Here is a 27,654-nt window from a genome sequence, read left to right on the forward strand (position 1 = left end):
GACAAAGGCTAGGTCTGCATAAGTGGTGAGAATTTCATTTTAAGGAGGAGACTACGGTAAACTACGGTACAAAGAATAGATCGTGGGGGTGGGGGTGACTCTTCGTTATATAGATTTTACTTTTATGCTTTAGCTAAATTCTCCTGTCCATCCTATCCCAGGTCACTCTCAGAAAAATCTAGATCAGATGAGGTGGGCATGGTGGATTGTCTCTGATGGCCACGAAGGGAGACATCTGGGGGAAATCTAACAGGTTATTCATTTGATATGTACACAATGAGAGAACACTGGCAGAGAGCTTAAAACCAAACCGATATGCAACAGGTTCTCAGAAATACTTGTTGGATAAATGAGTAGGTGATTAAACACACTGTCTCCACTTAGCTCAATGCTAAGACAGATCAAAAAAGTCAAGAGATACCCCAATACACAGCACAGCACCTGGTCCACAGTAGGGGCTCTCAACAAGTTAGAGGAACGAGTGAAATGTAAGCAAAATGACAGGCTATGCCTAAGATTGCCCTGTGTTTTTCTCTTTGAACGATGGTCAATATTTTATTATTTCTCAAACCGTACTCTAGAATTTTGGAAACAGTTCAAAAGCATGCACTCCTGAGATCTAAATGTTTTCTCTTCAGACCCATCATACATACTCAAACATTTTGGAGGGATATCAGTTCTTGTCGTGATAAATCCATCCTCTCTTTTCAAAGGGTGAAAGAAGCCCACTGTTTGTTCCTCAAATTCCCCCGACTGATGTTTAGCAAAAACAGTTTCAAGACTTAACCTGTAATAGAAACGGAGCATCAAACCCAATACTTGACTTGATTTTGTTGAACCTTTCAAGAAAGGAAATTGCTGTGCTTATACCTTCACCTGGGAATAGCACAGGCTCAAGACAAAATGCTTACATGGTAAGGTTTTTTGAAAAAAGATCATATTGTCTGCAATTTATCTTAAAATACTCTGGCACCAACTGTGTGACATCACGTCCGTCCATGTTAATAGAGGTGCAGTCAGGTAAAATCTAAGGTCCCTAAAGAGGAAACACACACTGCCAGGGATGGTTAGTATTTGCAAACTAACAATCAGACGCTCATTGCCCATTGGCCGTCCAGTAGCGTGTCCGCCATCTTTATCTCCCACATGCACCAGAAGGTGGGAAACTTAGCATAATGAATATTGGAAATAATTTCACGTTGGTAAAGACGGGGGTATTCAAGATGTATGATTTGACTAGACTTGTCTGCTTTTCCTCAACAAAGTCTAGATCAAAGCCTACAACGTTCAGAGCACCTTCTGGCCCAGAGTCCCTCCTGGGTTCAAGCAGACATTTGCAGAGGGTTCTGTGGCCTGACCCAGCTAGAAACTTAGCTGAATGCTTCCCCAGAACCTTCTCAGCTGCCCTGAGGGAAGCTTCCATGCGAGGTACAGCGAACCTGAGAGGACAGACTACTGGGACTTCATCAGGCTCAAAGCACAAAATTTAATGAATGTCTACGTGACTTCTTGCCAGAAAATGTGCAGGAGACAGGATTTGGTCTAAGGCTTGCTTTCTTCATAACATGGGAAGCCCAGTGGCCCTCGGCTCCCTTGAAATGCTAGAAACACAGATCCCTGCCAAGTAGGGCAGTCACAGGTCTTACAGGCAGAATTGGATCTCCCTAAAATTTGCGTGTCAAGATCCTAATCCCCCTGGTACCTCAGAATGTGACTGTAATTAGAGATGAGGCCTTTAAAGAGGTGATTAAGCTAAAGTCAGGCCGATAGGGTGGATGCTGGTCCAAATCTGACTGGTGTCCTTGTAAGAGAAAATTTAGACGCAAAAAGAGGCACGAGGAGTGCACGCACACAAAGGAGAGACCACATGAGGAACTCCGGGATGCAGTAGCATCCTGAGGAGACGGGCCTCAGGAGAAACCAACCCGCCGACACATTCATCTTGGGACTCCCACCTGGAACCGTGAGAAAATACGTTTCTGTTGTGGAAGCCCCCCGGTCTGTGGTATTGGTTATGGCAGGGCAGTCCAAACGGACTAATACAATAGTGGACAGCAAACAGGCTTCAGTGCATGTATGCACACGTGTGTACACACACACACACACACACACACACACACCTCTTCACCTGCGGGTGCCCTGAGCTGTCCTAGCTAGTGGCGCACATACTCACTCTCCATGGTGAGATGTGGCCCTGCCTCCTTGGACAGGTCGAGTCCCCTGTCTCCTTTCCCTCCCTCACACACTGGTCCCCATTCCTAGATGTTCTGGGTCCCCAGTGAGCTAGCTTAATTTTAAAAAGGGGGTGGGGGACGCCTGGGTGGCTCAGTGGGTTAAAGCCTCTGCCTTCCGCTCAGGTCATGATCTCAGGGTCCTGGGATCGAGCCCCACATCGGGCTCTCTGCTCAGTAGGGAGCCTACTTCCCTTCCTCTCTCTCTGCCTGCCTCTCTGCCTACTTGTGATTTCTGTCTGTCAAATAAATAAATAAATAAAATCTTTGGGGAAAAAAAAATCATCATCATCCATATAAAAAACTAAGTAGTCAGATAATATAAGTCTTTTTGAAACTCTAAGCGGCATTTAAAACACGCTAAGAATATATACAAATAATGAAATGATTGGTAACCCTACCCCCAACCTCTTAGATTTACTTTTTACTTCCTGTTGTTGTTTAATCTTGTTGCATGTGCCCCGTAACAGGATTCCTAACCTGAAGGAGCCAGCAGCCTCTGTGCCATGGGTGACCTTGAAAGACATTCCTCTGTCTCTCCAAGTTCAACTTCCTCTTCTGTAAAATAGGGACAAGGAGAACCGCTCCAAAGCTGTTGATTAAACAAGATACTATTTCTAAGGCACCCTGTCCAGGAGGTGGCGGGCACTCACAGAGAGACGCCACTGTTATTAGTCTGGTAATTACTGCTAACAACAGGGTCTTTGTAAGCTAGAGTTTCTGACAGAGTCGTGGGGTGGGGAGAAGGCTATTTTTAAGCAGATGGAACCTAAAATCATCCAAGGCTGGGTTCTTCATTTATTCGGGGGTCTACTGAATCCACTAATGGATTCAACAAAAGCAAGGTGAGAGACTAAAATACCTTCCACCAGAAATGTGGCTTCTTGTTGTTTATCTGTAACTGTATCTAGCTCTGCCTCTTCGTAAAAACCTCAATTGGACTATCATGTATTTCTATGACAAAAATGGAAACTAGCAAAACCCCAGTGCTTTCAAACACGGTCCCTCATCAGAATCCCATTTTGGCTGTGAAGGGAGTGGAGCCAGGACCCAAGCTGGGGGTCTCCCTAGTCCTCAGGAGGAAGACTCTTCCCCCCGATTTGTTTTGGGGCCCTTTCCAGCTCTAGACTCCATGGTTCCATGCTTCGATTTATCCTAGGAAGTGGCCCTGGCCATTGGGGCCTTTCATGGTGGTCATAATAAATAGGCAGATGGTGAAGGCTGGCAGAGAAGTTCTAGGAACACACCCTCCAGAGTGTCTCCACATCCAGAGGAAGGAACCAGAACTCACAGCTCACGAACCCCGGGCTGGCACTCTCTAACACTCATGCTCACACGGGCCATGAGGCCCAGGATTAAGCTCTGACTAATTAACCCAACGGTCCAGCAGAGCAACAGGCAACAGCCAACAGGTACAAAGCCAGACCCCCAAAAGCTGAAGTCATCATTTTCAAGAAGAGCCAGGCGCACCGCGAGCCGTTCTCAGGCTCCGGACCCAACAGCCAGTAGCCGTGGAGTGGTTCCCTCAGCTAATACTCATTTCCATATTATTAAGAAACATCCACTCTGACTTTAGTACACTTTTTTCCCACAGATGCAAAGGGAGGCAGGAAGACAGTGCGACTTGACTCAGTTACATCTGCTCCAGAATATAGACTAGAGATCGTATTTTTCCCTGAAGACAAAAATCTAAAGGTCGAGTGGGAACGACTAGCAGCTTCATGCAGGGAAAGTAACACAACGGAATGAAACTCGCAGTCCAGCGGAGAATGATGTCGGAAGGGAGAAACACACACGCGTGCACGCGCACACACACACACAGAGCTGTGTGATGATTTATGCTCCAGCTCCAAACCAAGCCTGGCTGTGCCAAGGCTCCCTTCACCTCGGATCACCCTGCCGCCTAAAAATGGGATGTCAAATATGGCACTCGGACTGGAGGAGGAAGGCGGGCCAGCCAAAGTCTGCAGTCACGGGTCTTTTCATGTGTCCACTGTTCCCATTTTCAGCTCACACTGAGCCCCACCAATCATGACAGCACTGTGGCTACCGAACGTGAAAGATGCTTTGGGTCTGAATGTAAGGCTCCCCCATCCCCGCCCACCTCCCAGGTCCAACGATGGATGGGAACAGGACGAGGGAGGGGCCCGAATCTGTCTTCTCTTTGCAAGGGAAGTCTAAACTGACACATGTTAACAGCTGTCACTGCACAGAACCCTGAAGTCGGGGCTGGGTGTCAGATGTCCAGACTTGACCTTCTGGGGTGAGGTGAGAAGCCGGGACCAGTGGAGCCCCGCATGGTCATGGGTCTCTTCTCGGGAGAAGAGAGCTGTTGTTGCTGCCGAGTCTGGGCTCTATGCTGCCCTCCTGGCCTGCCCCATAAGGGCTTCCTAAGATCAATCACATCGGCTACAAATGTCCCTTTAGGTGACCCCTTGTATTCTCCACTGGAATTACTAGCCATTGTGGAGGTCAATTTCTGATTTCACGGAGCTACCCAAACTGCCAGAGATGTGTTTCTCAAAATGAGGTCAGGGAACACCGTCCATCAGACTGCGAGATCTGTCTGTCAAATAGAGTCCCACCGGAAACCTGCTGCACCCAAACCCAAATCTGCCTTTTGAGCCAGCTCTCCAGCTGATTCCAAAAGCCCGTGAATGTTTTAAGACTCATTGCCTTAGGGCAGCAATTACCCCCCCTAAACACAATTTCCAAGGGCAGGTTTAAAAGAAACACATTCTGGACCCCACAACCTAGAAGAGCTCCCTCCCTGAATCCTGATGGAGACCAGTTGGGGTGGGCCCAGGAATTTAATTCCCTAAACAGCACCCGTGTTTGTAGGCTCCTGACATCAGGCTGTTTCCCCAAAAAGGGGCCCCCAACTCCTTTCCCATCCTTTTCCTTACTCCCGCTCATCCAGGTCTTAGAGAAAGAAAGGCTCCTGCGAGCACCGCCACACCCCACCAATGCCCCTGCCACCAACACCAGGTTCAGTTTCCTTACCGCAGCCTCTCATCCCGTCCTCTTCCGTGTAACTTACCACACTCGTTAAATACGTATCTGTTTCATACTTAATGTCCAATCATCCACTAGACTGATAAGAACGACAGATACGTATCACTGACCACCTACAATGTCCCCACCTTGACCTCTGTGGAGTTCCGCCTACACACAGGGCAATGCCGAGAAGCCAGACACACTGATTCCAGTTGGGACCAATTTCCACTGGAGCAAGGCAAGAAGTGTGTTCTTCCTGACTCTGTTAGTTTCCCAGGGCTACTGTAACAAGTGCTATAAACTCAGCGGGCTAAAAACAGAAACATATTCCCTCCCAGTTCCGGAGGCTAGAAGTCCAAAATCAAGGTGTCGGCAGGGCTGTGCTCCCTCCACAGCCTCGGCGGGGAGGATCCGTCCTTGCTTCTTCCCGATTCTGATGGTTCCTGGCATTCTTGGCTTATGGCTACATCCCTCCCGTCTCTGCCTCCCTGGTCACGTGGCCTTCCTCCTCTGTGTGCCTGTTGTCTTATAAGGACACCAGTCTTACTGGACTGAGGGTTCCCCATCCCAACTCCAAAATGAACTCATCTTAATTAATTACATCTTAATTAATTACCTCATCTTAATTAATTACATCTGCACCGACCCTATTTCCAAATAGGGCCCTAATCTGAGCTTCTAAGAAGGACACGAATTTTGGAGCAACACCATCCAACCCAGTGCACTGACCAAGTAGATGTTCATGAAATATACTTGCGTTCAACCAGGACTAGGCACTAACCATCTGAGGTGTAGAACCTTAATGTGGTAGAACTAGTGGTTAACCTAATAGCCATTCTCTAGCTCTCTTTAAAGCTAAAAGGCCAAAGTAACCGCGGAACAGAATAAAGACTACCTTGGCCAGCCTCCCTTGCAGACAGCAATGGCCATGACTCAACAAGACTTAAGCAGAAGTAATGAGTGCCAGGACACACCCTCCACAGCACCTCTCTCCCTCCTCCCACGGGCAGGACGGACATGGGAGTGAGTCATCTCCAACAAGTGGATGAAGACACAACTTTCCACAGAATGAGCAAGATGGAAGGCGTATGAGCCTCCAGCACCACAGAATCACTGTATCTACCCAGAACCGTGACCCGAGGAAACTATGCATTACAACTTCTTTAGGCCACAGTGGTATGTGTGTCTTCCTAAAACAGGAGGTAAATGAAATCAAAGATTTATGTCACCACTTTAATCTAAATCGGTTTTCCAAGTAGAAAAAAAAAAAAATCCAAAGAATACTATCTACTCGAAGAGTGCGAGGTGTCTCTTTAATCCAATTATAGGTTTTTGCCCTCGTGCCTTTCTTGGTTGTTCTTCAGAAAAAAAGAACAGCCTTCAACAGCCCATGGTGACCCTGGACCCAAAGCAGCCATGATGCCACAGAGAGACCACATCGCCAGGCCAGAGCATGCCCAGACGCAGACTTAGTTTTCAAAATCATTTCCAAAGCCAATTTTAAACCTCTTACTTCAGTCACAAGGTAAGTCTTAGACGCTCTTACCTGAGCTCTTCAGTCAAAGCATTGTGAACTTCTAGGATTCCGTAAGCTGGCTGGAATTCCAGCTGGCCAAGTGATTAAGCTGGTATCAGTTGTCATTCTGGTTTTACGAGGTGGCTCTTTCAACACTCTCAGCACAGGTTTGATGTCACTGCTACAGCTCAACACAAACACTGTGTGGTTTCTGACCAACGTTTAATGCCCCCTCTTAGACAACAGCATTCCCAGTTTTCTTTGGAAGCCATTCTCCCCCATTCTCCCATACTATCAGCTCAACTCTTGAACTGGGCATGTGACCCCAGCCACACCAATGATATTCACTCATTCATTCATTCATTCATTCATTCAAGACATATTTATTGAACATTTACTATAAGCCAGGGACTGTTCTAAGAGTTGGGAAAAGGATGGTAAACAAAATATAAAAATCTTTACCCTCACAGAGTTTACAGTCTAGGACTTTTATGGAAACTGCTATGAACAAAAAGTATTCTCTTTCTATTGGGATTGCTAAGAGGCCGGGATGGGGCTGGAACAATTGGCAGCCATCTTGTCACCAAGAGGAGAGAGACAGGACATTAGACTTGATGCTGGAGTGCCTGCATCCTGCCACACTTTTTCAATTCTCTGTGCCCAGAAAAAAATGGTCCTTTTTTTTTGTTTAAACCAGTGTGAACAGGGTCAGGGTCAGGGAGAGGGAGGACCTACATCTGAAAGTCCCCTGACCAACCAATACCTTAAGCTCCCTAAAAAAGGCATTTGAGGCAAGTTTGGAAATGCCAAGTAAAATTAGGTAATTTTTCCAAGAAGGCCCATTCTCGAATATTCCTCAACGCCAGGCACTGTTTCAAAGGTTCCTTCCATGTTGTCATTTCCAGTTTTAAAAACTGTTCCTCGAGGGGCACCTGGCTGGCTCAGTCAGGAGAGTCTGCGACTCCTCTTGATCTTAAGAATGTGAAGTTCAAGCCCCACACTGGGTGGAGAAATTACTTAAAGATTAAATCTTTAAAAAAAAAAAAAACCACCTCTAATAACCTCCTAGAATGGAGAAACCAGTTCACACCCTCTCTAAGTGTGCGTCAAGAACCAAACATATCAGCAGCTCCAAAATGCCCAAAGCTAGATGGTTCCAGCCACCTGGCACTCTTGAAATTACCTGCCTCTGCTGATAGCTACAGGTGGCATCACCTTTACCTCCCAGAGCCCTACGCCACAATGGCTATTCTCCAGGCAGTTACTGGGTCCCAGGGCCTCTGATAACTGCTTTCAGTCTTAGGCAGGCATCCCCATGTCTCAGGGCCCTCTGTGTGCTCACAGCTCGCAGGGGCGTCTGAGCTAGATGCAGATAACCCAGGTTAATTGACCGCATCTTATTTCACAGGAAACCTACCAGCCGCTACTTTACAGCTATTCTCGCTTCCCCTCGTTCTCGCCTCCCACAGTGTGAAGCTGATGGGAAATAAGAGTGTGCAAAGAAGACCAAAGGCCGGGGCGGGGCGGGGGGAGGGGGGTAGGGGTGACAGGACTCCAGAATTTTTTTTTTTTTTTTAAGATTTTATTACTCATGTGAGAGATAGAGAGGGCACACAAGAGAGCGGCACAGAGAGAAGGAAATGCAGGCTCCCTGCTGTTCTGCAAGCCCAACGTGGGGCTCGATTCAGGATCCTGGGATCATGACCTGAGCCTAAGGCAGATGCTTAACTGACTGAGCCACAGAGGTATCCCCAGAATTCTGAAAGAAAAAGGCTGAGGGGAGTCTCCCTGGCAGAAGAGAGGCAGGAGGCGCCACATCTGCGAAGAGTGCATTTGTCCGGCATGCGTGTTTTGGGGTGATCTGGTGTGGGCTGATGGAAATTATGGGGGATTAATGTTTCCCCTAAGCCATCCCTTGATGCTGCCATTAGAGTGGTTTGCATCCACTCTTAACTCCCATACCAAAAACAAGTGATTTACTGTTCTTGTGTCAAAGACATACTGTAGAATTCAAAGATGTACGTGTATGTATAAACATGTTAATTACAGGGGCGCCAGGCTGGCTCAGAGGAGAATGTGCCTCTTGACCTTGGGATCGTGAGTTCGAGTCCCACAAGGCATGAAGACATTACTTAAATAAATTTTTTTTAACTTTAAAAATGTTATAGTTTTTTTTTTTTTTTTAAGGGAAACCCTTGTTTTAAAATGTTCAAGAGAATGATGAAATTAAACCCATCAAGGCTTCCCCTCTGGAGGCACAGGCAAGAGAGAGGTCACATGGGAAGCCCCATCTGCCGTGTGTGTGTGTGTGTGTGTGTGTGTGTGTCTGTGTGTGTGTGTGTGTCTGTGTACTGTGCATAACCATCAGTAGTGTCTTTGACTTTTGTGAAAGGAAAGACATTAATTGGCTAGATTTAGTTGTTTTTCTCCCTCCCCCCCGCCCCTACTTCCGGTTTAGGGGAGCCCATCCCCCAAAACCTAAGAGCATCATCAAGATGCAGCCACCCAGAGAGGCGTCATTCTCAGAGCACCGCTAACCGTGACCCTTCTGAGAGCAGTACGAGGCGGTGAAGCATCGCTCCAGGGTGCCACAGAGTCTTGGTTCCTGTCACTGAATGAACTCCCTCCCAGCTGAATTCCTTCCTCCATTGGCTGAGGACCATTGGGTGCACCATGCCTCCTAGATCTATTATTATGCCAACTGTAGAGCAACTGACCACTTCCCTTCCATCCAGGGAACACCCTGAGATACACTCTTCCTCCTCAATCACAGAAAGGAGGTCTTCACACAGACACTAGCCCCATGGTTGGCAAATGGAAAGAAGTTCTCAGCAGGGACTCCTGGCTGGCTCAGTTGGAAGAACATGTGACTCTTGATCTTGGGGTCATGAGTTTGAGCCCCACAATGGGTGTAGAGATTACCTAAATAAAAAAATAAACCTTTAAAAAAAAAAAAAAAAGAAAAGAAAAGGATGTAAGTTCTCAGTAGAGCATCTGAAGTCTGGCAGACCTAGGGCTCCCAGCTCTAGCACTGAGCAGCTATGTGTCTCTGTCCACTCGGGCGACTACAACCCAACAGCAGGAAACGGGTAGCCTATCAAAAAGAGAAATGTATTTCTCACAGTTCTAGAAGTCCGAGAACAGGGTGCCGGCATGCTCAGGGAAGCGCCCTCTTCCTGCTTCACAGCTGGTACCTTCTCTCTGAGTCCTCAGAGCTGGAAGGACCAAGAGATCTCTCTGGAACCTCTTTCATGAGGGCACTAATTGCATTCCTGAGGGCTCCACCATCATGATCTAAGCACCTCCCAAGTTCCCAACACTTTTTTTTTTTTTTAAGATTGTATTTATTTATTTGACAGAGACACAGCAAGAGAGGGAACATAGGTCAGGGGAGTGAGAGAGGGGGAAGCAGGCTCCCCGCTGAGCAAGGAGCCAGATGTGGAGGTCGATCCCGGCACCCTGCGATCATGACCTGAGCTGAAGGCAGATGCTTAACGACTGAGCCAACCATGTGCCCCTAACTCTTTCTTTTTTTTTTTTTTTTTAAGAGTTTATTTATTTTAAGAGAGAGAAAGAAAGAGCAAGAACTCAAGAGTGGGGAGGGATAGAGGGAGAGGCAGAGAATCTCAAGCAGACTCCACACTGACAGTGGAGCTTGATATGGGGCTCGAACTCATAACCCTGGGATCATAACCTGAGCGGAAACCCAGAGTCAGATGCTTAACTGACGGAGCCACCCAGGCGCCCCCAAAGTCCCCAACTCAATACCATCACCTCTGGGCATTAGGATTTCAATATATGAACCGGGCAGGGAGAGGGAGAGTCACATTTAGACAATAGTGCTACGTTACCTTAGTTCAAAACGTGTGCGCATCCCACCCAAAACAAGGATGCCGATGGAACCTCCCTCACCAGCGCCTCCGTCACCAGGCGGTTGAGAAGTCTAAATGGTCTGACACAAGTGAAACCAGGCACAAAGTAAGGAAGCAGCTCAGATGAATCTTTTAATTGAATTTCAACCCCGAAGATGACGCAGTGGCTTCTCAGACACATTCTGACATTGGGCAGGTGGATTCCAGACCAGTACTTGCCTCCTGATGACTTTCCCTTTCCCTGAAAGTCTGCTGGCAAAGTACTTGGGGACAATGAAGGAAGTTCCATTCTCTTCCCAGCTTCCCGGGGAAACTTCACCCTGCCCTTCTCGGCTCACTGACTCAGATGTGCAAGCACGTATACAACAAAAATCTATTTCATCGCACATCTGCAACAAAGCAGGCTCCAGGGACACAGTCCGGGCTCTCCTGAAGCCTGTCACCTAGTGTGGACCGAAAACGAAGGGAAGGCATCCACGCTGAGTTTGAAGGAGGCTCTGCTGGGAATCTGGCCGACAGCTACAGCAGACTGGCTGCAATCAGTAAGACCGACCATTTCATACGCGGCTGGTTGGAGCCTAATTGGACACAACCGCCTAGGAAACAATTTGGCTACACTTATCCAGAACCTTCACAAATTTATGACCTGTGCGTTCCCGTTCTGAGCGTTTCTTTCAAAGAAACATTAAGAAACTCAGATAAAGATTTATGTACAAAGAGGTGTATGATGGCAGTTTTTAAAAAGGGAAAATCTTTCTCGAAAACGTTCAACAAGAGAGAATGACTAAATTCTATCCATATGATGGCATATCCATATGATGGAATATTATGACATCCATGATGAAATATTATGGTGTTTTCAAAGAAAATTGGATGCCATAAGCAAATACCCATGATTCAGTACTAAATGGCAAAAGCAGATACCCTGTACTATATGCACAAGGCCTTCATCTTTGCAGATATATATATGTGCACAGAAAAACAAACTGGAAATGAACAGAGATCCTTCCTGGTTTGTGGGTATCAGGGATGACTTTTTTGGAAGTGGATCCATTTTTTCAGAATTCTCTACAATATACCTGAATTAAATTGACAGTTGGAATGATAGATGTTGTATATATCATATATATACATTATATTATATATTACATACATGATATATACATTATATCATGTTACACATATTCATGTTGTGTGCATTATACATATATATTTTATATACATTATATTAAACATTATACATATATTACATATTATATATGTATGCATGTGTGTTTGTGTGTGTATACATATATATATAGACAAAACACTGCTTTACTCTGACATTGCACAGCAGGGGTGAGAGCAGGGGGGTTGCCCATGGTAGAAGCGAGCCAGTAGTATTGCAAACCTGACACTTGATAAAATTGTATGCCAACAACGTCAGCTCCACTAAGACAGGGATCACTGTCTATGATTGTCCCCTATTGCTTCCCTAGCACTTGAGATGGTCCTGGCACGTACAGTAGACATTCAATAAATGCTTGTTGAATAACTGAATGAATGCCTGAAGTCCAGCTCCAATGTTCCTCTTCTGGGAAGCTTCCTAACCTTCCCTAAACTAATTACTCCTTTTTTTCTAGCCACCTGTAACCATTATGACAAAGCCCCACCACAGCTAACAATTATGGGTCTGCCACCACTTGCTAAATTACAAGCTATCTGAATGCAAGAACTAAGTCTTACTTAGATTTGTCTCTTAGTTAAATGGTCAAAAAATGTTTTGAGTGATGGATGGAGGGGTAGCTAGATGTCTGTCCATTGACACCGTATGAAGTTACTCATTTTAAGGGCACCTGGGTGGCTCAGACGGTTAAGCATCTACCTTCAGGTCAGGGCATGATCCCAGGGTCCTGGGATCGAGCCCTGCATCAGGCTCCCTGCTCAGCGGACAGTCTGCTTGTCCCTCCCCCTCTGCCCCTGCCCCCCCCCCACTCACACACTCTCTCTATCGCTCTCACTCTGCTCTCTCTCAAATAAATAAGAATCTTTAAAGGAAAAAAAAAAAGTCAATCATTTTAATGATGATTTAACCCTAACTGTTAATGTGCATCAATTTTACAACCCACTAATAGGACAAGATCTGAACTGGAAAAATCGTCTAAGCAGTAAACTGCAAAGTCTTTGTTGGTTTTAGCCTTGAAAGTTTCTTCCAACAAAATTTTACTCAGAACCCCAGAATCTAAAAGGGAAAGGCAAGCAGCTGTTCTGCCAGAACCCTCCTTGGTCTTAAGTCACCTGGGGCCTGGAGGAATAGTTTGAAAACTGCCAGTGTCCACATGTATTCATTTGTCAGTAACACAGGAAAGGGTCCCCAGAAAGGGGAAGAAAAACCAGAGCTAGAACCCCAGGGTCCTGACCCATACCCAGGGCCCTTTCTACTTCCGTGCACGGCCTCCTCCAGCCAAGGTCATCCATGTTTTACGACAGATCAAACACTCAGCAATGACTGCAGAGGCTTACAGGCTGAGACGGGGCACTCTGGGGCCACTCCTCATTTATTTCCCACAAAAATAAAAAAAGAACATCACTATGACCTCCAATGACAACATCCTTTACCTAGCTTGAATCCCATTTGCAGGAAGGCACCAACCATCAGACCTGTGTTTATTTTTAAAATTTCTATGCATTTTTTACAGACACAGGAAACAAAGTCTGCATCACAGAAAGAACTCTCTCCTGAGTCCCGTAGGTAAGAGCCCTGAGCCATTCCACTCAATTAAATGGATTATCCTAAAATGAGCAAGGCCACTGCTACTAGTTCATATCTTTAAGCGCAGACTTGTCGGAATTGTCTTTCATCCGAGGGCTCACACCTTCCCAACAAAAGCTGTTTTATTGCAAGTGACTAAAAGATTGCCTTTTCAGTTTCTGAATCCAAGCCTGCTTTCATTTCTGAGCAGCAGAATTACACAGAAAGCCCTCCATACATAAAACCTGGACTCATTAAAGGATTTCACTATCTAATTCTTCCGGTTCCAAAATAATCTCCATTCTCGTACTTCTGCCCAGACTGCCAACAATAAACCCTGCCTTCATCAGACCTTCCCACCCTTGATCCGTAAATCTGCACGAGTTTGCAGCGTAAACCAAGCCCCTGCCATTCGCGTGGCCCCACGCCCCTTAAACAATGCTGCACATCGAAGCCACTATCTCACTTTCTTAAAAAATGAAGGGTTTTGGAAAGTTCTGTGCGTTGTTTTAATAGGGAAAAGGAGATTGAGGAGGGTTATAAAAAGGGACTCGAACCCCTATGTGGGAACCAGCTCTAGGATATTTATCAATCGGTGTCAAGTACTACAGTGTAGCAGAGAAAATGAAGGGAGCCCTCAGCTTTGTACCAAGCACAATGCCCCCCACAAGTGATTCTGAAAGCCAGGGATGCCTTTTTATGCTGAGTGTGAGCTCTATAATTAACCCGTCCTCTCTCCCACAGCCCAGGAGTGGAGTGGTAAAAAGAGGGGGCCTTTTGATATGAAGATTACATAGGGCAGCATCTCTCAGGGGGACAATGAGAGCAGACCCCACACACAGCCCACAGGGCAAGTCTCCTGGGAGTGGGGGGGGGGGGGGGCAGAGCCTGACCTTTGGGCCTTGGTTCCCAGGAGGAAGCCGCTGACTCGGTTCAGTCTACCATCTACACTGCCCCTCTCCAGGACAGCCCACAGCTGCCGCTGGACCCCAGAGAGACCCAGAAGCTCGCACTGGAGGGAGAAATCCTCCCTGTGACTATTGACACACTTTTCCTTTCTCCTGCCGCTTACTTCTTCCCGAGCCTCTGAGGGTGAACCCAGGGCACCATCAGCAACTGAGAGACTGAAACTTAACCTCCGTGGCCTATCATTTTGGCACGAGCAAAGCAAACAGCAGAGTTTTAAATCCCATCACAGGGTGCTTTTAAGCTATTTCTTACCTTGCACTTTAGCCATGCATGAATAATCTTCCTACCTCCCATTAAACGATAATAACAGAAACTACTGCAAGCTGGCCCAAGTTCATTTGAGAGAGTGAACTGAAAACTTCTGCCCTTCAAATGAAACAAGAGAGTTTAATTAAATGGAGCTTAAATTTCATCATCTGAAACACGGGAGACCCTCAACCTTCTATGGCTCCCAGGTCCCAAGAATAAAATTCAAATTTGAGAGCATTCAGGGACTGTCCCCTCCCTGCTCCCAGGGCCTCCTGTGTTCCCAGACATGACTCTCCTTCCCACCTTACCCCTGCTCTGGCAGATACCCTCCCCTGGAATGTCCTACCTCCCCTTCTCCCATATTCCCTAGCAATTTTCTACTCATCCTTCTGGGCCCAACAAACACCACCTCTCCCAAGAAGTCCTCCTCAACACCCTCCCTCTAAATCAACGATCCCAGATCAGCTCTGTCCTTAGCAGTTCGTCTCTCTTGGTAACCCCAACCACATTTGGCCCCATGTGTCCTCTGTCCATCCCAACAGAATGAATGTTCCTTGAGCCAGTCTTTGAACGCACACATTTGTGTTAGGATCATTTTAAACCAAATGTAAGCAATTCCCTGAACCCCCTCTGAGTTTCCACTGCTTCATCTGGGGAACAGAGTTGATAACTGTTTCTCTATGTTACAGAGTTTGTTAGGGTCTCCTTAGGAGGGTCAAGCTTCAGATGGCAAGACTCGGAAGATATTTCAGAGGCTGGAAATGACTTGAGCAACACGTACAACTCCACAGCTAATATCTCCTATTTAACACCTCTAGTCCCAGACGGTCAACAGTCTTCCCAGAGGGTACACTTAAACCCAGGAAATAAAACATGCCTTAAATAAAGGGGAAAGGGACAAACAAAATAAACAAGAAGCAAACAAAAAGCCCTAATCCATAACAAGTTCTCCAGCACCTCAGAGACACCATCCAATATGGTAGCCACTAAGGTGTGGCTACCGCGCGCGTCAAGCGTGGCTGGTCTGAATCAAGAGGTGTCGTAAACATAACATAGACACTGGATTCCCAAAGGCTTCGGGCAGAAATGTGAAATCTCAATAGTTTGTAGTATCTTCTGCCTGTTAAGTAGATTTTTAGATATTACTATCACCAGTGGTTTATTTTTTGTTTCTTTACTTTTTTTCAGTGTAGTTACTGGATAATTTGAAGTGACGCATGCAGCTGACCGTCCATTCTGGCTGGACTCCCCTAGGACAGTCCTGTTGCAGACACCGCCCTACCCTAGGTGAAGGAGCAAATCCGCTCCCGGGACATCCGGGCTCCTCTTGTGGGTACAGCACCTAACAGCCACACCTTCTAACAGTCACACCTTCAGAAGTTGTTTGTGTTGGGGCTGGGTCTACGGCGAGCCATGGTGCTAACTGAGTTATTCTTTACTCTCTTCTGTGGCAGCTCGGTCACTGCCAAATCAAACCAAAACTCCAATGGGCAATGACGACGGCGGACAATTCCACACTCGGCACCCTAGGAAGCGGGATTTTCTTCTTGGTTTCCCATCAACGTCAACATGTTCATTCTTTCAATGCATATTTACCGAGTGATTATTGCTTTGGTCTCCATGTGTGTCTCCTCCTTCCCCCCCATCACTGCCCACAATATTCATACGTTGGAAGCATATGCCCAAGGTGATGATATTAGGAGGGGAGGCCCTTGGAGGGGGTTGGGTCATGAGGGTGGGGCCCCAGGGAGCTCCCTCACCCCTTCCGCCATGGGGAGCTACAACAGAAGTCTGTGCCCCGGAAGCGGTCAAGTCTGTGCCCCGGAAGTGGTCCCTCACCTAATCCTGCTGGCACCCCGACCTGAAACCCCCGGAACCGTGAGAAATCAGTCCCGGTGGCTGACACGCCACCCAGTCTGTGGCGTCTGAACAGGGATTTGGAAAACTACCAGGTACCAGGCTCTGTTCTAGATGTTGAGGAACTGTGGGAAGCAAGACAAGGCTGCTTTTAATGACCCAACACACCAGCATGTGTGCTTTCCAAGTACCACAGGCTGCAGAGGAGGGACGCCCATCCCCTTACTCTGACCACGTAAGGCTGGCTGAAGAGCTGACACGGAGGAAACCCAGGGGCTGGACTCTGACCTCAGGACACAATGACGCTGAAGTGAGAAGAGTCATCTGAAGGCAGATGACAGCACCGGCCCCCAGAGGGAATGAGCTCACCCAGGGGAAGAGTGTAGGGTAAGAGGAGAAGAGGCTATCAGTGAGTGTCCCACTCGCAGTCCACAGCTGGGCTTGGGGCCCTTCTAAACAAATTACCTCCTGACCTAATTAGCTGAAAGCAAGAGCATGTACAGGGGGCATAACGGTGACATCAGAGAGCACAGTCTCTGGTGTCAGTCGGACCCAGGCAGGGGTCCTGTTCCAACTCTCTGGTTCTTTGACCTTAGACAAGCTCCTTCGCTTCTAAGCCTCAGTCTCCTCACCTGTACAGTGGGACAGGCAAATGTTCGCCTCACAAGATCGTGCAGGTTACATGTGTTCGTCCAAATACAGCAGTTGTCACACCACCTGATACCCAGTAGTTCCATAGTAAGTGAGCTTGGTTGTATTGTGTGGGAGGGGGTGCTTCCCAGCTATTGTTATTCTTTGTTGGTGAGGAAGCAATGGTTTGGGGCGGGGGGCGGGGGGTAGGCTGTCCAGTGCATGTAGGATGTTTAATAGCATCTCTGGCTTCTCCCCACTGGGTACTAGTAGGACACCCCCTCCCCAGGTGTGACAACCAAATTTTCTCCAGACATCGCCAAAGGTCCCTGGCAATGGGGAGAGAAGGGAGCAAAAGGGTCCCCAGTTGAGAACCACTGGCCTCCATCAGGTGAGGCGGAAAGTTCACCTAGAGGAGGATCCAGTGCCTAAAAAGATAAGCTCTTTGAAGTGTAAAGTGTAAAGAACGCTGAGCACTGATGGACTCCCGCCTTGGCTATCAAGCCCGCAGACGGTCTCCAGGAAAGCAAGCGGTAGGCCAGCAAAGGGCACCAAATACACTTTGGCCTCGCCTAAATCAGGATTGCAGGCTTCTAACTGAATTCCAGCACCTGCTCTGGGGACCATGGCCGAAATGGGCCTCCACCCTGGCTGTGAGTGCCATCCACAGAGGCGGCTCCCCCAGCCTCCGAGGAGAGGGGGACTGGCTCCTGGACAGGAGGAAGCCATTCGGGGCTCCTCTGCACACAGCAGGTTCAAGTGTGGTGAGAAAGCCCAGTGAGTTCCGTCCTGTGCAATGAGCCACGTCAGCCACCCAGCCACTGCTCGCTGAAGGGCTGCCACGGGGCAAGGTTACTTCTCTGAAGTGACTTTCATCCTCCTGGGTTCAGCTTCAGAAATGACATCGAGGGGTACCTGGGTGGTTCAAGGTTGATGAAGCAACTGCCTTTGACTCGGGTCATGATCCCAGGGTCCTGGGATTAAGCTCCCTGCTCATCGGGGAGTCTGCTTCTCCCTCTCCCTCTGCCTCTCCCCGGAATCGAGCTCCCTACCTCTCTCTCTCTCAAATAAACAATAAAATCTATAAAATAAAATAATAAAATAAAATAAAATGCGTCACTGAGGCAGAGCTCAGTTCTGGGCAGGGGGAGGGTATTGGGGGAGGGGAATGCCAGCGTGGCCGACAGAAGGCTAGTGCAGAGAGAAAGAAGATACTCAGAACCGTCTGGACACAGGACCCTCCCAGTGAACGTGACAAGGCACACACATGAAATAGATAAACCCTGTCATAAACACAAAGATTACGATCTCGTCATAAACACAAAGATTACGATCTCAGGATGAGAAACCACAGTGCCTTTACTCTGTGTGCGCTCTGTCTGCATCCATGTTCAAGGCACCTTTCCTTCTCCTTTCTCACTTAATCCTCCCCGCCAGCACCACGTCGGAGAGGGAAGACTGCTACCTTCGCCTGGCAAAGAAGGGACCGGAATCTCTGAGCCTCAGACCTTCACGCAGCCATTCAATCCATTGTTAAGTTGCTACGATCTCCGGGCACCTGCCCAAGTGGTGGGGTGTGGCCGGGGCTCTGCCAGATACTGTTTGAGCCCGGAGAGTCTCGAGCCAGTGCTCAAGGAGAAGCACTATTGGCACTTGGGCAAGATGCCTCTGACGGGCAGAAAGATCCGATCCCCCGCAGGATGTCTAGCATCCTTGGCCCAGCCAATGAGATTGACGTCATCAATCCTTAGATACAATCAAGAGCATCCCCTACACATTTCCAAACACAGGGAGGGGGGTAGCCCCCAGCTGATAGCCACTACCCGATGGCCTGGGCAACGGATCTTAAGTCAGACAGCTGTGGTTCCCCGATCCTTTCCATCTGACCTGAGACAAGTGATATTCTCTCTGCCTCCATGTCCCCACCTTATAAAATGGTGATAATCACCATGTGTACCTGCTAAGAGTCCTTTGAGAAGTAACATATTAAACACCTGGCCGATGTCGACCTTCAGAAATAATACCTAATAAACATCTGCATTATTTCCCCAGCTCATCTCCTCCTGTGTGTCCTTGTCTGCTTGTATCTTTAAAGCCCCCTTCTCAGGGACGCCTTGTCTGAGCAGCCTCCTGCAGACGGCAGTCCCCCGGCCACTTCCATTCTACTTCCTTTTCCTTGCTTTAATGTTCCTCTGTAGCCCTTCATCATCAAACATTTAAGATTTTATTTATTTAACTGGGAGACAGAGAGAGCACAGAGGGAAAGGGAGAAGCAGACTCCTTGGTGAGCAGGGAGCCTGATGCGGCACTCAATCCCAGGACTCTGGGATCACGACCTGAGCCAAAGGCAGACGCTTAACTGACTGAGCCTCCCAGACGCCCCAAACACACTCTATGTTTTACACATGCGTTTTTTATTGTGCCTCCCCCAGGAGAATGTACCATGAGGTCACGGACTTCTGTTTATTTGGGTCCCTGCAGTATCTCTAGCACCCAGAACAGAGCCTAACTCTTAAAAAGCATTCAGCAAAAATATCTTGAGTGATGTCAAATGGATACAGTAGACAGCCAAGGTCTGAAAGCTGGTCTCTGGACTACAAATTCTGTGTTCCTTTCTCTATAGAGAATGACCACGGATCACATCCTGAACATTTTGTTGAAGAATTTCCCAACACTAGCTCTGTTAAATGTTTTGCAAATCTCTCTTACAGAGTGGTAGTCTAGTTTGGGGGTGGCGGAGTGAGGAGAAATGGGATATCCACAGTGACCACTTTACAAAGTGCATGACCAGCTGCCCAAAGGTAAACACAAAACCGCAAGTAAGAAGCATCCACGTTTCCCACCCAGCCTGCCCCAGGACCCCCAGAGCAGGCCGAACCCCCAGAGGACCCGCTCGGACCCTCCAGGGCCTCCTATCCCAAATCCCTCTCCACCCCATACTCTTTGGCTGCCCTCTTCCTCGGCCTTATGCTTTGAACAATTTGCTGCTTGCCCTGCTCAGTCCCGCCTCAAGGACAGGCCTTGGGCTGCTCTATGTCTGGAACATTCTTTCTGGGCTGGACACATGGATGGTTCCTTCCCTTCCTTGAGGTCTCTGCTCTCCAAGGTCATCTTAACAATGACAGTCCCTAATTACCTCTAAATTAAATTGCAGCCCCCGCCTCCCATCCATCTCCCCCTGCTTTGCTTCTGTGTCTGTCACACCATCTGACAAGCCATATATTTCACTGCTGCACTTACCTGAAGTCTGGCTATCTGACTAGAACGTAAGTCCCCAGGGGACAAAAATCAGTGTTGCATCCCCAAGCGCCTAGGACAATCCCTAGTGCCTAGCACAGGGTAGAAGAGAAAGACAGAGACAGAGCTCCTAAATTTCTATGGATCATATTCGGTCTAAGATGTGTCAAATTACAGTTTCCAGGACTTTTTAACTGACAGATTCAAGTATTGTTGACCTCCTAGCAAGCTGTGCCTTCCTCTTCACTTGTCATAAAGATGGGATCTCAAAACTCGAGAGAAAGGAAACTGAAAAGGGGAGGGGGGGGGAGGTGAGTAAAGCAGAACAACTTCTGGTTTTTCTAAGAATAGGAACTCACACGCCTGCTGGCAGTGACCTTCCTGAGGTCGATTTCACCTACCCTCCCCAGATTAAGAAGAGGTTGTCCAGTTGGTGGGTTGAAGAGGTGGAAAGGGCGGAGCCTGTACTTTTAAGTTTTTGATTTCCTGTTTTCTTGTGGCTGTGCCAGCGAGCTGGTCAGAAGCAAAATGACTTTCCAGCCAGATCAATATAAACGGCAGCCACCTCTGCTGCAGGCAGAGCCCCTCGGCCCGGGGCCTCGCAGAAATCTCCAGTCGCCCTTCCCCGGCTGCCTGACCACCACTTTATTTCCTAAAGCAGCGACTCACTCACCAGCTCCTTCCAAGCCTCGGCTAGAACTGTGGGAGGAAATTGCCTAAGTGCACTAGTCTCCTCTTAACGCAGCTCAGAAAATGCCCCCGAGAAGTGCAAACATTTCAGCTGCCAAAGGGAGAGCCCATCCTGGACAAATCCTGGCCTTCAGTGATTTCATGCTGCGGTTGGGATCCAGAACGGTCCCATATTCGAGACCCCCTGATGCCTCTCCAAAGGAAGTTTCAGATAACTAACCTAAGAACAGCCCCTACAAATTCCTCTGACTCCAAACTCATTTCACGTCTAAGCAAAAAGATTCTTTAGTTGAAGATTAAATGTGTGCAGGGGTGCCTGGGCGACTCCTGCCCTCTGGTCTTGATCTCAGGGTTGTGAGTTCAAGCTCTGCACGGGGCGTGGAGCCTCCTTTTAAAAAATAAATAAGTTTAAATTAAATTAAAAAATAAAATTAAAAGTGCAGCAAAAAAAAAAAAAAAAACAGGAAAAGAAATTGGATTGACATCCTACAGAGCAGAGGAGGGGAGGAGACAGCGGAGAGACATGTACGGCTATAAATTAAAAAGGTCGTGATTAAATTTTGTCTTTATTTTTGTTTTAAAGGTTTTTGGGATTTTTTTTTTAAATTAATTAATTATTTATTTATTTGTCAGAGAGAGAGAGCACAAGCGCACAAGCAGGCAGAGGCAGAGAGAGAAGCAGGCTCCCCCCGCAAGCAAGGAGCCCAATGCGAGACTCGATCCCAGGATCTGGGATCATGACCTGAGCCGAAGGCAGTGGCTTAACCAACTGAGCCACCCAGGCGTCCCTAAATTTTGTCTCTAAACTTAATAACTAGTCACCATAATAATGAATTTGTCTAACATACATCAAAACAGGTACAAATGTCACACTATGGTCTCACTCTTTTTTAAATCTATATATTCAATAACATAGAATAAAGCACCTGTTGCCTCTGGGTGCTGGAATAATAAATGATAACTTCTCATCTACACTTCCTACATTTTCTAAACAGAGCACCTATTATGTTTATAATTAGACTAAAATTATAACACAAAGGCACCGTGCATTCAATCTAATCAAGTAAAACTACAAAGGGGTAACCCAAGAAGTCTTTAAATGAAGGGTATAATCTTTCAATACATCCAACCAGGGCAAAGAAATCCCAGGCAACAGTGAAAGTAAACATTCGGCCAAAGGAAAAAAAGAGGCCGAGAAAGGAAAAGGCTTTCTCCTCTGCAGGCTTCTCTTTGAACAGGAGCTTTCAAACAAAACCACAATCCTACAGAGTGACACAAAAGGAAGGTTCAGAGGGGCTGTCTTCACACAACGCAGCACCTCGGGGGCCTCTCAGCTTCCGCCTTGCACAACAGGGCCCCATCAAAGACCCCGCTGTCCCAGGCAGGTATGTGAGACACGGTACTGTCCCGGAGGCACTTCTAGATGATGCTTTCACTGATGGACTAAAAGTGTACAGAAACCACTAGCCTGTGCTTCCCTTCTCACCAACTTCAGGAGCAGTGCACACCCACAAAAGATGTTCGTCCTGTGGATGGGTTTCTTCAAGTCAGTAGCTAAACAAGGCCAAGCTTCCCCGGTACCTAGGGTACCCAGGATGCAGAGCAGTGCCCTCTGCTGCATCAAACCTCAGTGCAGCAAATCTAGTCCTTGGGGAATGTTTTGGTCTGGTGCATATTGACTTAAACCAAATCCCTGTCTTGGCGGGGGAGGGGACACGCCGGTCTCAGAGACAGGAAAGCAAGGAAGGGTCCCCACCAGACAGACCCAGACTCACTGACAAAGCATTCTTGGCAAGGCTTGCCACCCTTCCTGAAAACCGGACAAGCGGGTCTTCTAGGGTTGAGCTACTTCACGCTTTCATCCAACAAATATTTTATTGAGCATCTACTATGTGTCAGGCACTGTGCAAAACACAGGAATTAGAATGGGGCCAGGCTCCCCACGATCAGGTTTTCGGCCCCATTCGAATTCCTGTGTTTTGCACAGTGCCTGACAAGGCACACTTCTGCTAAATGCTCCAAACAAATGAAAGATCAGCTTCTCGAGTTTAGAAATTGCTCCAGTTTATGAATTAGAAAAGTACAAAAGACAGTGGGCCTCAGATTAGAATCAGAGGGAGAGACAGACAGCCCTCCCCATCACCAGCCATCTCCTTTCTTCTTTCTGTCCCTCCTCTCACACTCCAGGTGTTTTCTAGCCACCAATAAAGCCAGGAATCCATTTCTTTTGGAGTACTATTTTTCTATTTCAGATACAGGTATGTGGAACTCCTGCCAGAGGGCTCCAAATTTTTAGCAACACAATCTGTGCCATGCTGCGGTCCCTTCTACCTCTCCCTGGGTGATTTGGAAAGACTGACACTGCAGAGACTGGCCAAAGGATCATCCCACCATCACCCTAAATCAAAGAGGCAAAGATCAGCTCACTTTTAAAGAAATTCAAAGCAGTAGAAATGATGGGTGTCAGCTGTCATCAGTAATGTTTAATGTCAGTAAAGTTGAATAAAATGGGGGGAAAAGGGGGCGCCTGGGTGGCTCAGTGGGTTAAAGCCTCTGCCTTCTGCCTTCGGGGAGGCTGCTCAGCGGGGAGCCTGCTTCCTCCTTTCTCTCTGCCTACTTGTGATCTCTGTCTGTCAAATAAATAAATCAAATCTTTAAAAAAAAAAATGGGGGGAAAAAAGAAAGGAAAATGTGTAATAGTGATTTCAAAACACATTTTTTATGTCCCGTGTCTTAATAAAGCATTGGCATGAAGTTTTCATGGAACCATAGGTAATTCAAAATAAGGAAGACCTTCCGATTGAACCATCTTCAGGTCTGATGAACAGAAGGTACTGAACGCAGTACTTGCTAAGGACGGGGGGGGGGGGTTGTCCCAAGAGCATGCTCATAGAGATATGACAAATAAACAAGTGCTATTTCTTGGGAGGGAATGAGGTCAGGAAGGGAAGCAAAGGCGGAGAACACAGGGTCCACGACAGACGATACTTATCAGGGCAACCTTAGAAAAAGTTCTGTCCCTGATTTCCAAAGGCTAGACCGAAAAGACCAGCGCCACTTTCAAGCCGGCACTGTCAACCAGGGATGGAAATTTTAGCGAAGTGCCAATGACAAGCTGAAAGTTTCTTCCTGGTGTCTCTGGTTAGAAAGTTATTTCCTAATTCTCAGACAAGAAAAGCAAAGCCCAGGCTGCAGGAAAAGCACGGATGGCGCTGGTATTATTAGTCTTTTCCTGGACCACTAACAGGTACAGAGAGGCTCAAGTGCATTCCTGATAGAGTCAAAGATCTATCCTTGTTCCAGGCATTTCTGCAGAGAACTACCTGGCATGCTCCATCCAGGCAAATTTTAAGTGACCTAAACACATGTCTAGAGTCTAGACCAAATCATTCAGCCCTTTGTTTAAACTGGTTGAGCCCCAGTGTGCTTGCACACCACGGAGTCCCCCAGTCTCTGGGGCGGAGTCTGGCCTGGCTTCCAGGATGCCTCTGTCTGTCTGGCCCTGCCCGCTGCAACCACCCCAGGCTGCCCAGAACATAAGCGAGGTCCATTTTTAAATTCCCTTAGAAGTTTCCCAACCACCGGTTTGGGTGAGGAGACAAACAGGGCTGCAGTTTGCTGACATGAAACTAAAAATACCCAATGGCAAACAAAAGCCATCTTTTACAAGGCTGGCTCGGATGTCCTGAGGTTACGTGTGGTAGTGTCAGACCATATCCTTGGCCCTGTGGCCGCCCTAACAACTGCTCCGGGCAGGCGGAGCGGGGAGCAGGGCGCAGGGGCCGCGCCGGCCCGCGCTGTCAAGGAAGCTCACACCGGCAGCCCGGCCTGATTGATGGAAAGAACAGCTTCATTCCTCTGCCACCCACCCAAAAGCAGGCTAGAAGAATTCGGGGCTGCGTCTGCTCCAAGTGTTAGATACACACTGAAAGGAAACCCCGAGGGTGGGGGGGGTCAAAAAGAAACACACCAACCCCATTTCCCTGGAAGGAAATGTGCTCCCTCCTTGCAATTATAAAAGCAAATTATTGCTGTGGTTATACTGAGAAAGGCAACTCGGAGGCGTAGAAAAAATGGATTTCGGAGCCAATGTGGCCCAGCGGGGGCCTGCCGGGGGTGAGGTGGCACGGGCATACCACGGCTCCCTGGGGAGATCCGCGCCGCCCCGAAGACTCCTTAGGCGCCCCGAAGCCTTACCTGTTGGGCTTGGGGCCCGAGCTGCGAACCCCGGCCGCTGCGCTCAAAGGCGCCCCTCCCTCCTCAGGTCCCAAACTTTCCATAGCGCCCCTAGGAAGGGGCGAGCCTCGATCCTCCCCCAATCCACATTTCAGATGAGGAACTTGTCTAAGCTCCCGAGGACTGGTGAGGGGGCGGGGGAGGTTAGGAAAGGGAAGGGGGCTCACTGCCACAGGCCCGGGGGCCCTCCAGGGGACTTCGGATGCTCGGAACCCAGGAATGGAGGAAGCAACCTGACGGTCAGCCCAGGGCCCGGCCAAAGTTTCCTCCAAAACTGCTGCGGCCAAGGCGTGACCCAGAGGCCGTAACCAGCACGGAGTCGGGAGAGCCGCTAGGGTGGGGGCGCAGGGTGAAGCAGGCCCCAAGGCACCAGCCGCAAGGTCAATGCGGAGTCAGACCCCGGGAACAAACAGCGGGTGCCCGCCCCCTTCCCCAGCCTGGTGGAGGGGCAGCGCCGGGCACTGGGTTTTACCAAATCCAACCTCTCCCCAACACCTCCGCGCGGCGCCGAGCCCGGGACACGTGGGAGCCTAAGCCTTGGGCTCCCCAGCTCGCGGCGGGGGCTGGCGAGCTCGCCGGGGCGCACAGCCTTCGCCCCCGGGCCCCCCACCCAGGAACAGGCAGCGCGCCCAGGCGCAGGGCGCAGGCTCCCGGCGCCCTTTCATCCTCAGCTCAAGGCATCAACCGGGAGTTGCGTTCTCTTCATACCTGCCCCCACCACCAGGAGCTGCCCACAACCTCTCTACCTTGCTTTGCTACCTCGCAGACAGACAGACAAGAAACACAAAGAGAAAAGGGAGAGAGGGGAGAAAAAAAACTACCGCCCCTCCTGCTCCCATCCTCCAGGCTGGAGCCGAGAGAGAGGAGGAAGGTGAGCACGTCTTCCCTCCTCCTCTCCATCCCGACTCGGCGACCCCGGCAGACCGGGCAGCAAGGAGCCCCGAGGCGGCTGAGAGGGAAGAGGTAAGGTTGAAGAAGCAGAAACCCGGCGCCAGTGAGCGAGAGAGAGCGCGAGAGCGGAAAAATATATATATATATTCAACAAAACCACGCTAACGCGCCCCCTACCTGGGTGCAACATACTTTGGAAATAGAAGATGACCAGGATAAAGGATCCCAAGCAAGTGGCCAGCACCATCCGGCAAATTCTGTTCATCCTCATCACTTCCAGCAGCGCCGGCTTCATGGCTTTGTCCTGGCTGCGGGGACCGGGGTGTCCGGGAGGCGCGCCCGGGGCGCAGGAGCCGGGACCCTGCAGCGCGGAGCGGAGCCCAGGAGGCGCAGGGCAGGGCTGGGCAGGGCTCGGGGTGGGGGAACGATCGGGAGAGCTTCGCGGCCGCTCGCGGAGCCCGCAGCCCCGGGCAGGGGTATGGAAGGCGGCGGAGTTGCTCTGGAAGTGCCGGCTGCGCGGTCCTGCTCCTCCTGCTGCTCCTCTCCGCCTCCCCGCCGCCGCCTCCGCTCCCGCCGGCGGCCGCCGCGCTGCCTCCTCGCGGGCCGGGCGGCGAGGGTGCGAGCGCTGATGGTGCCGCCGCCGCTGCGCTGGCCGCTGTGGCTGTCGGCCGGACCCCCTCCCTCCTCTCCAAAGCCTACTTCATTGCGCTCCAATGATCTATATATTCCGGGCTGGGTTTTACCAAATGCAACTCGCAGCCCCCGGCGAGGGGAGGGCGCCCGCGGAGAGCCGGGAGGAGGGAGGGACCCGAGCGCCGGGGCGGAGCGTCGCGCTCCCCCCGCCCCTGCCCGGGAATTGGTCGCGTCCAGCTGTTTCCCGGGGAGTGCGGAGCCGCGCTCCCGCAGGGTCCCAAAAGCCCTCAGTCCCCGGCCGCGCTCGGCCGCCGTCTGGAGGCTGTGTCAGCGTTTCCATGACAAAACCCGGAGGAAAAAAATGCGAATAAAATCGCCTCGGTGCTGCCACCCACTCCTGCCGGCGTTTGTGGAGGGAAGTGGCAGCGAGTGCGTTGGGCACCGAGAGCGGAAAGGGGTCTGGTGGTCCGCGATTATCTCAGATCCCTGCGCGGGGGGGTCGGGAAGTTGCTCCCAGCCCCCGGGGAGTGAGTGCCCTTCTGCCGACGCTCAAAACGGGCGGTTTCGTTTTTTCTTTCAAACCACAGCCTGGCTTGAGCGATGTTTTGGAAAGGAGTTTAAAACGGCTGACTTCGGGTCAAGGTTAGGGAAACTGCACTAGTCGGGGTCAGGCGACACCTGAGCTTTCCCCGGGGATTTACGCAGTGTCTCCACCAACAAGGCAAAAGGGGCTTGCTGGCGGATTTTGAAAACTCTGGCTTCCCCAGGGGTAGAGCTCCCTCCAAATTCTCTCAAGTACTCTGGAGTCCCAGCAGAGGGGAAGTGAGAGGTTGCCCCCACGAAGTCACTCTCCTCCGAATGCAAACAACTGATGGAAAAAACCCAGCCGGCCTTAGCGTTGGCAGGTAAATGGAA

General features: G+C 49.2%; 1 protein-coding gene across 2 annotated transcripts in view; it reads right to left on the minus strand.

The window, feature by feature from the left end:
- Positions 1–27,123, minus strand: part of CHST11 (carbohydrate sulfotransferase 11) — a 254,347-nt gene extending 227,224 nt beyond the window's left edge. The window contains exon 1 of one of the 2 annotated variants that reach the window (XM_082739094.1): positions 26,284–27,123. In XM_082739094.1, coding sequence (XP_082595220.1) covers positions 26,284–26,401 — 118 coding nt within the window. In that variant the 5' untranslated portion in view covers positions 26,402–27,123. The remainder of the gene's footprint in view (positions 1–26,283) is intronic. The other variant, XM_082739095.1, reaches the window with a different exon arrangement.
- Positions 27,124–27,654: the final 531 nt, after the last annotated feature.

The sequence above is a fragment of the Mustela nivalis genome, assembly GCF_964662115.1.
Source record: "Mustela nivalis genome assembly, chromosome: 7".
NCBI lineage: Eukaryota > Metazoa > Chordata > Mammalia > Carnivora > Mustelidae > Mustela > Mustela nivalis.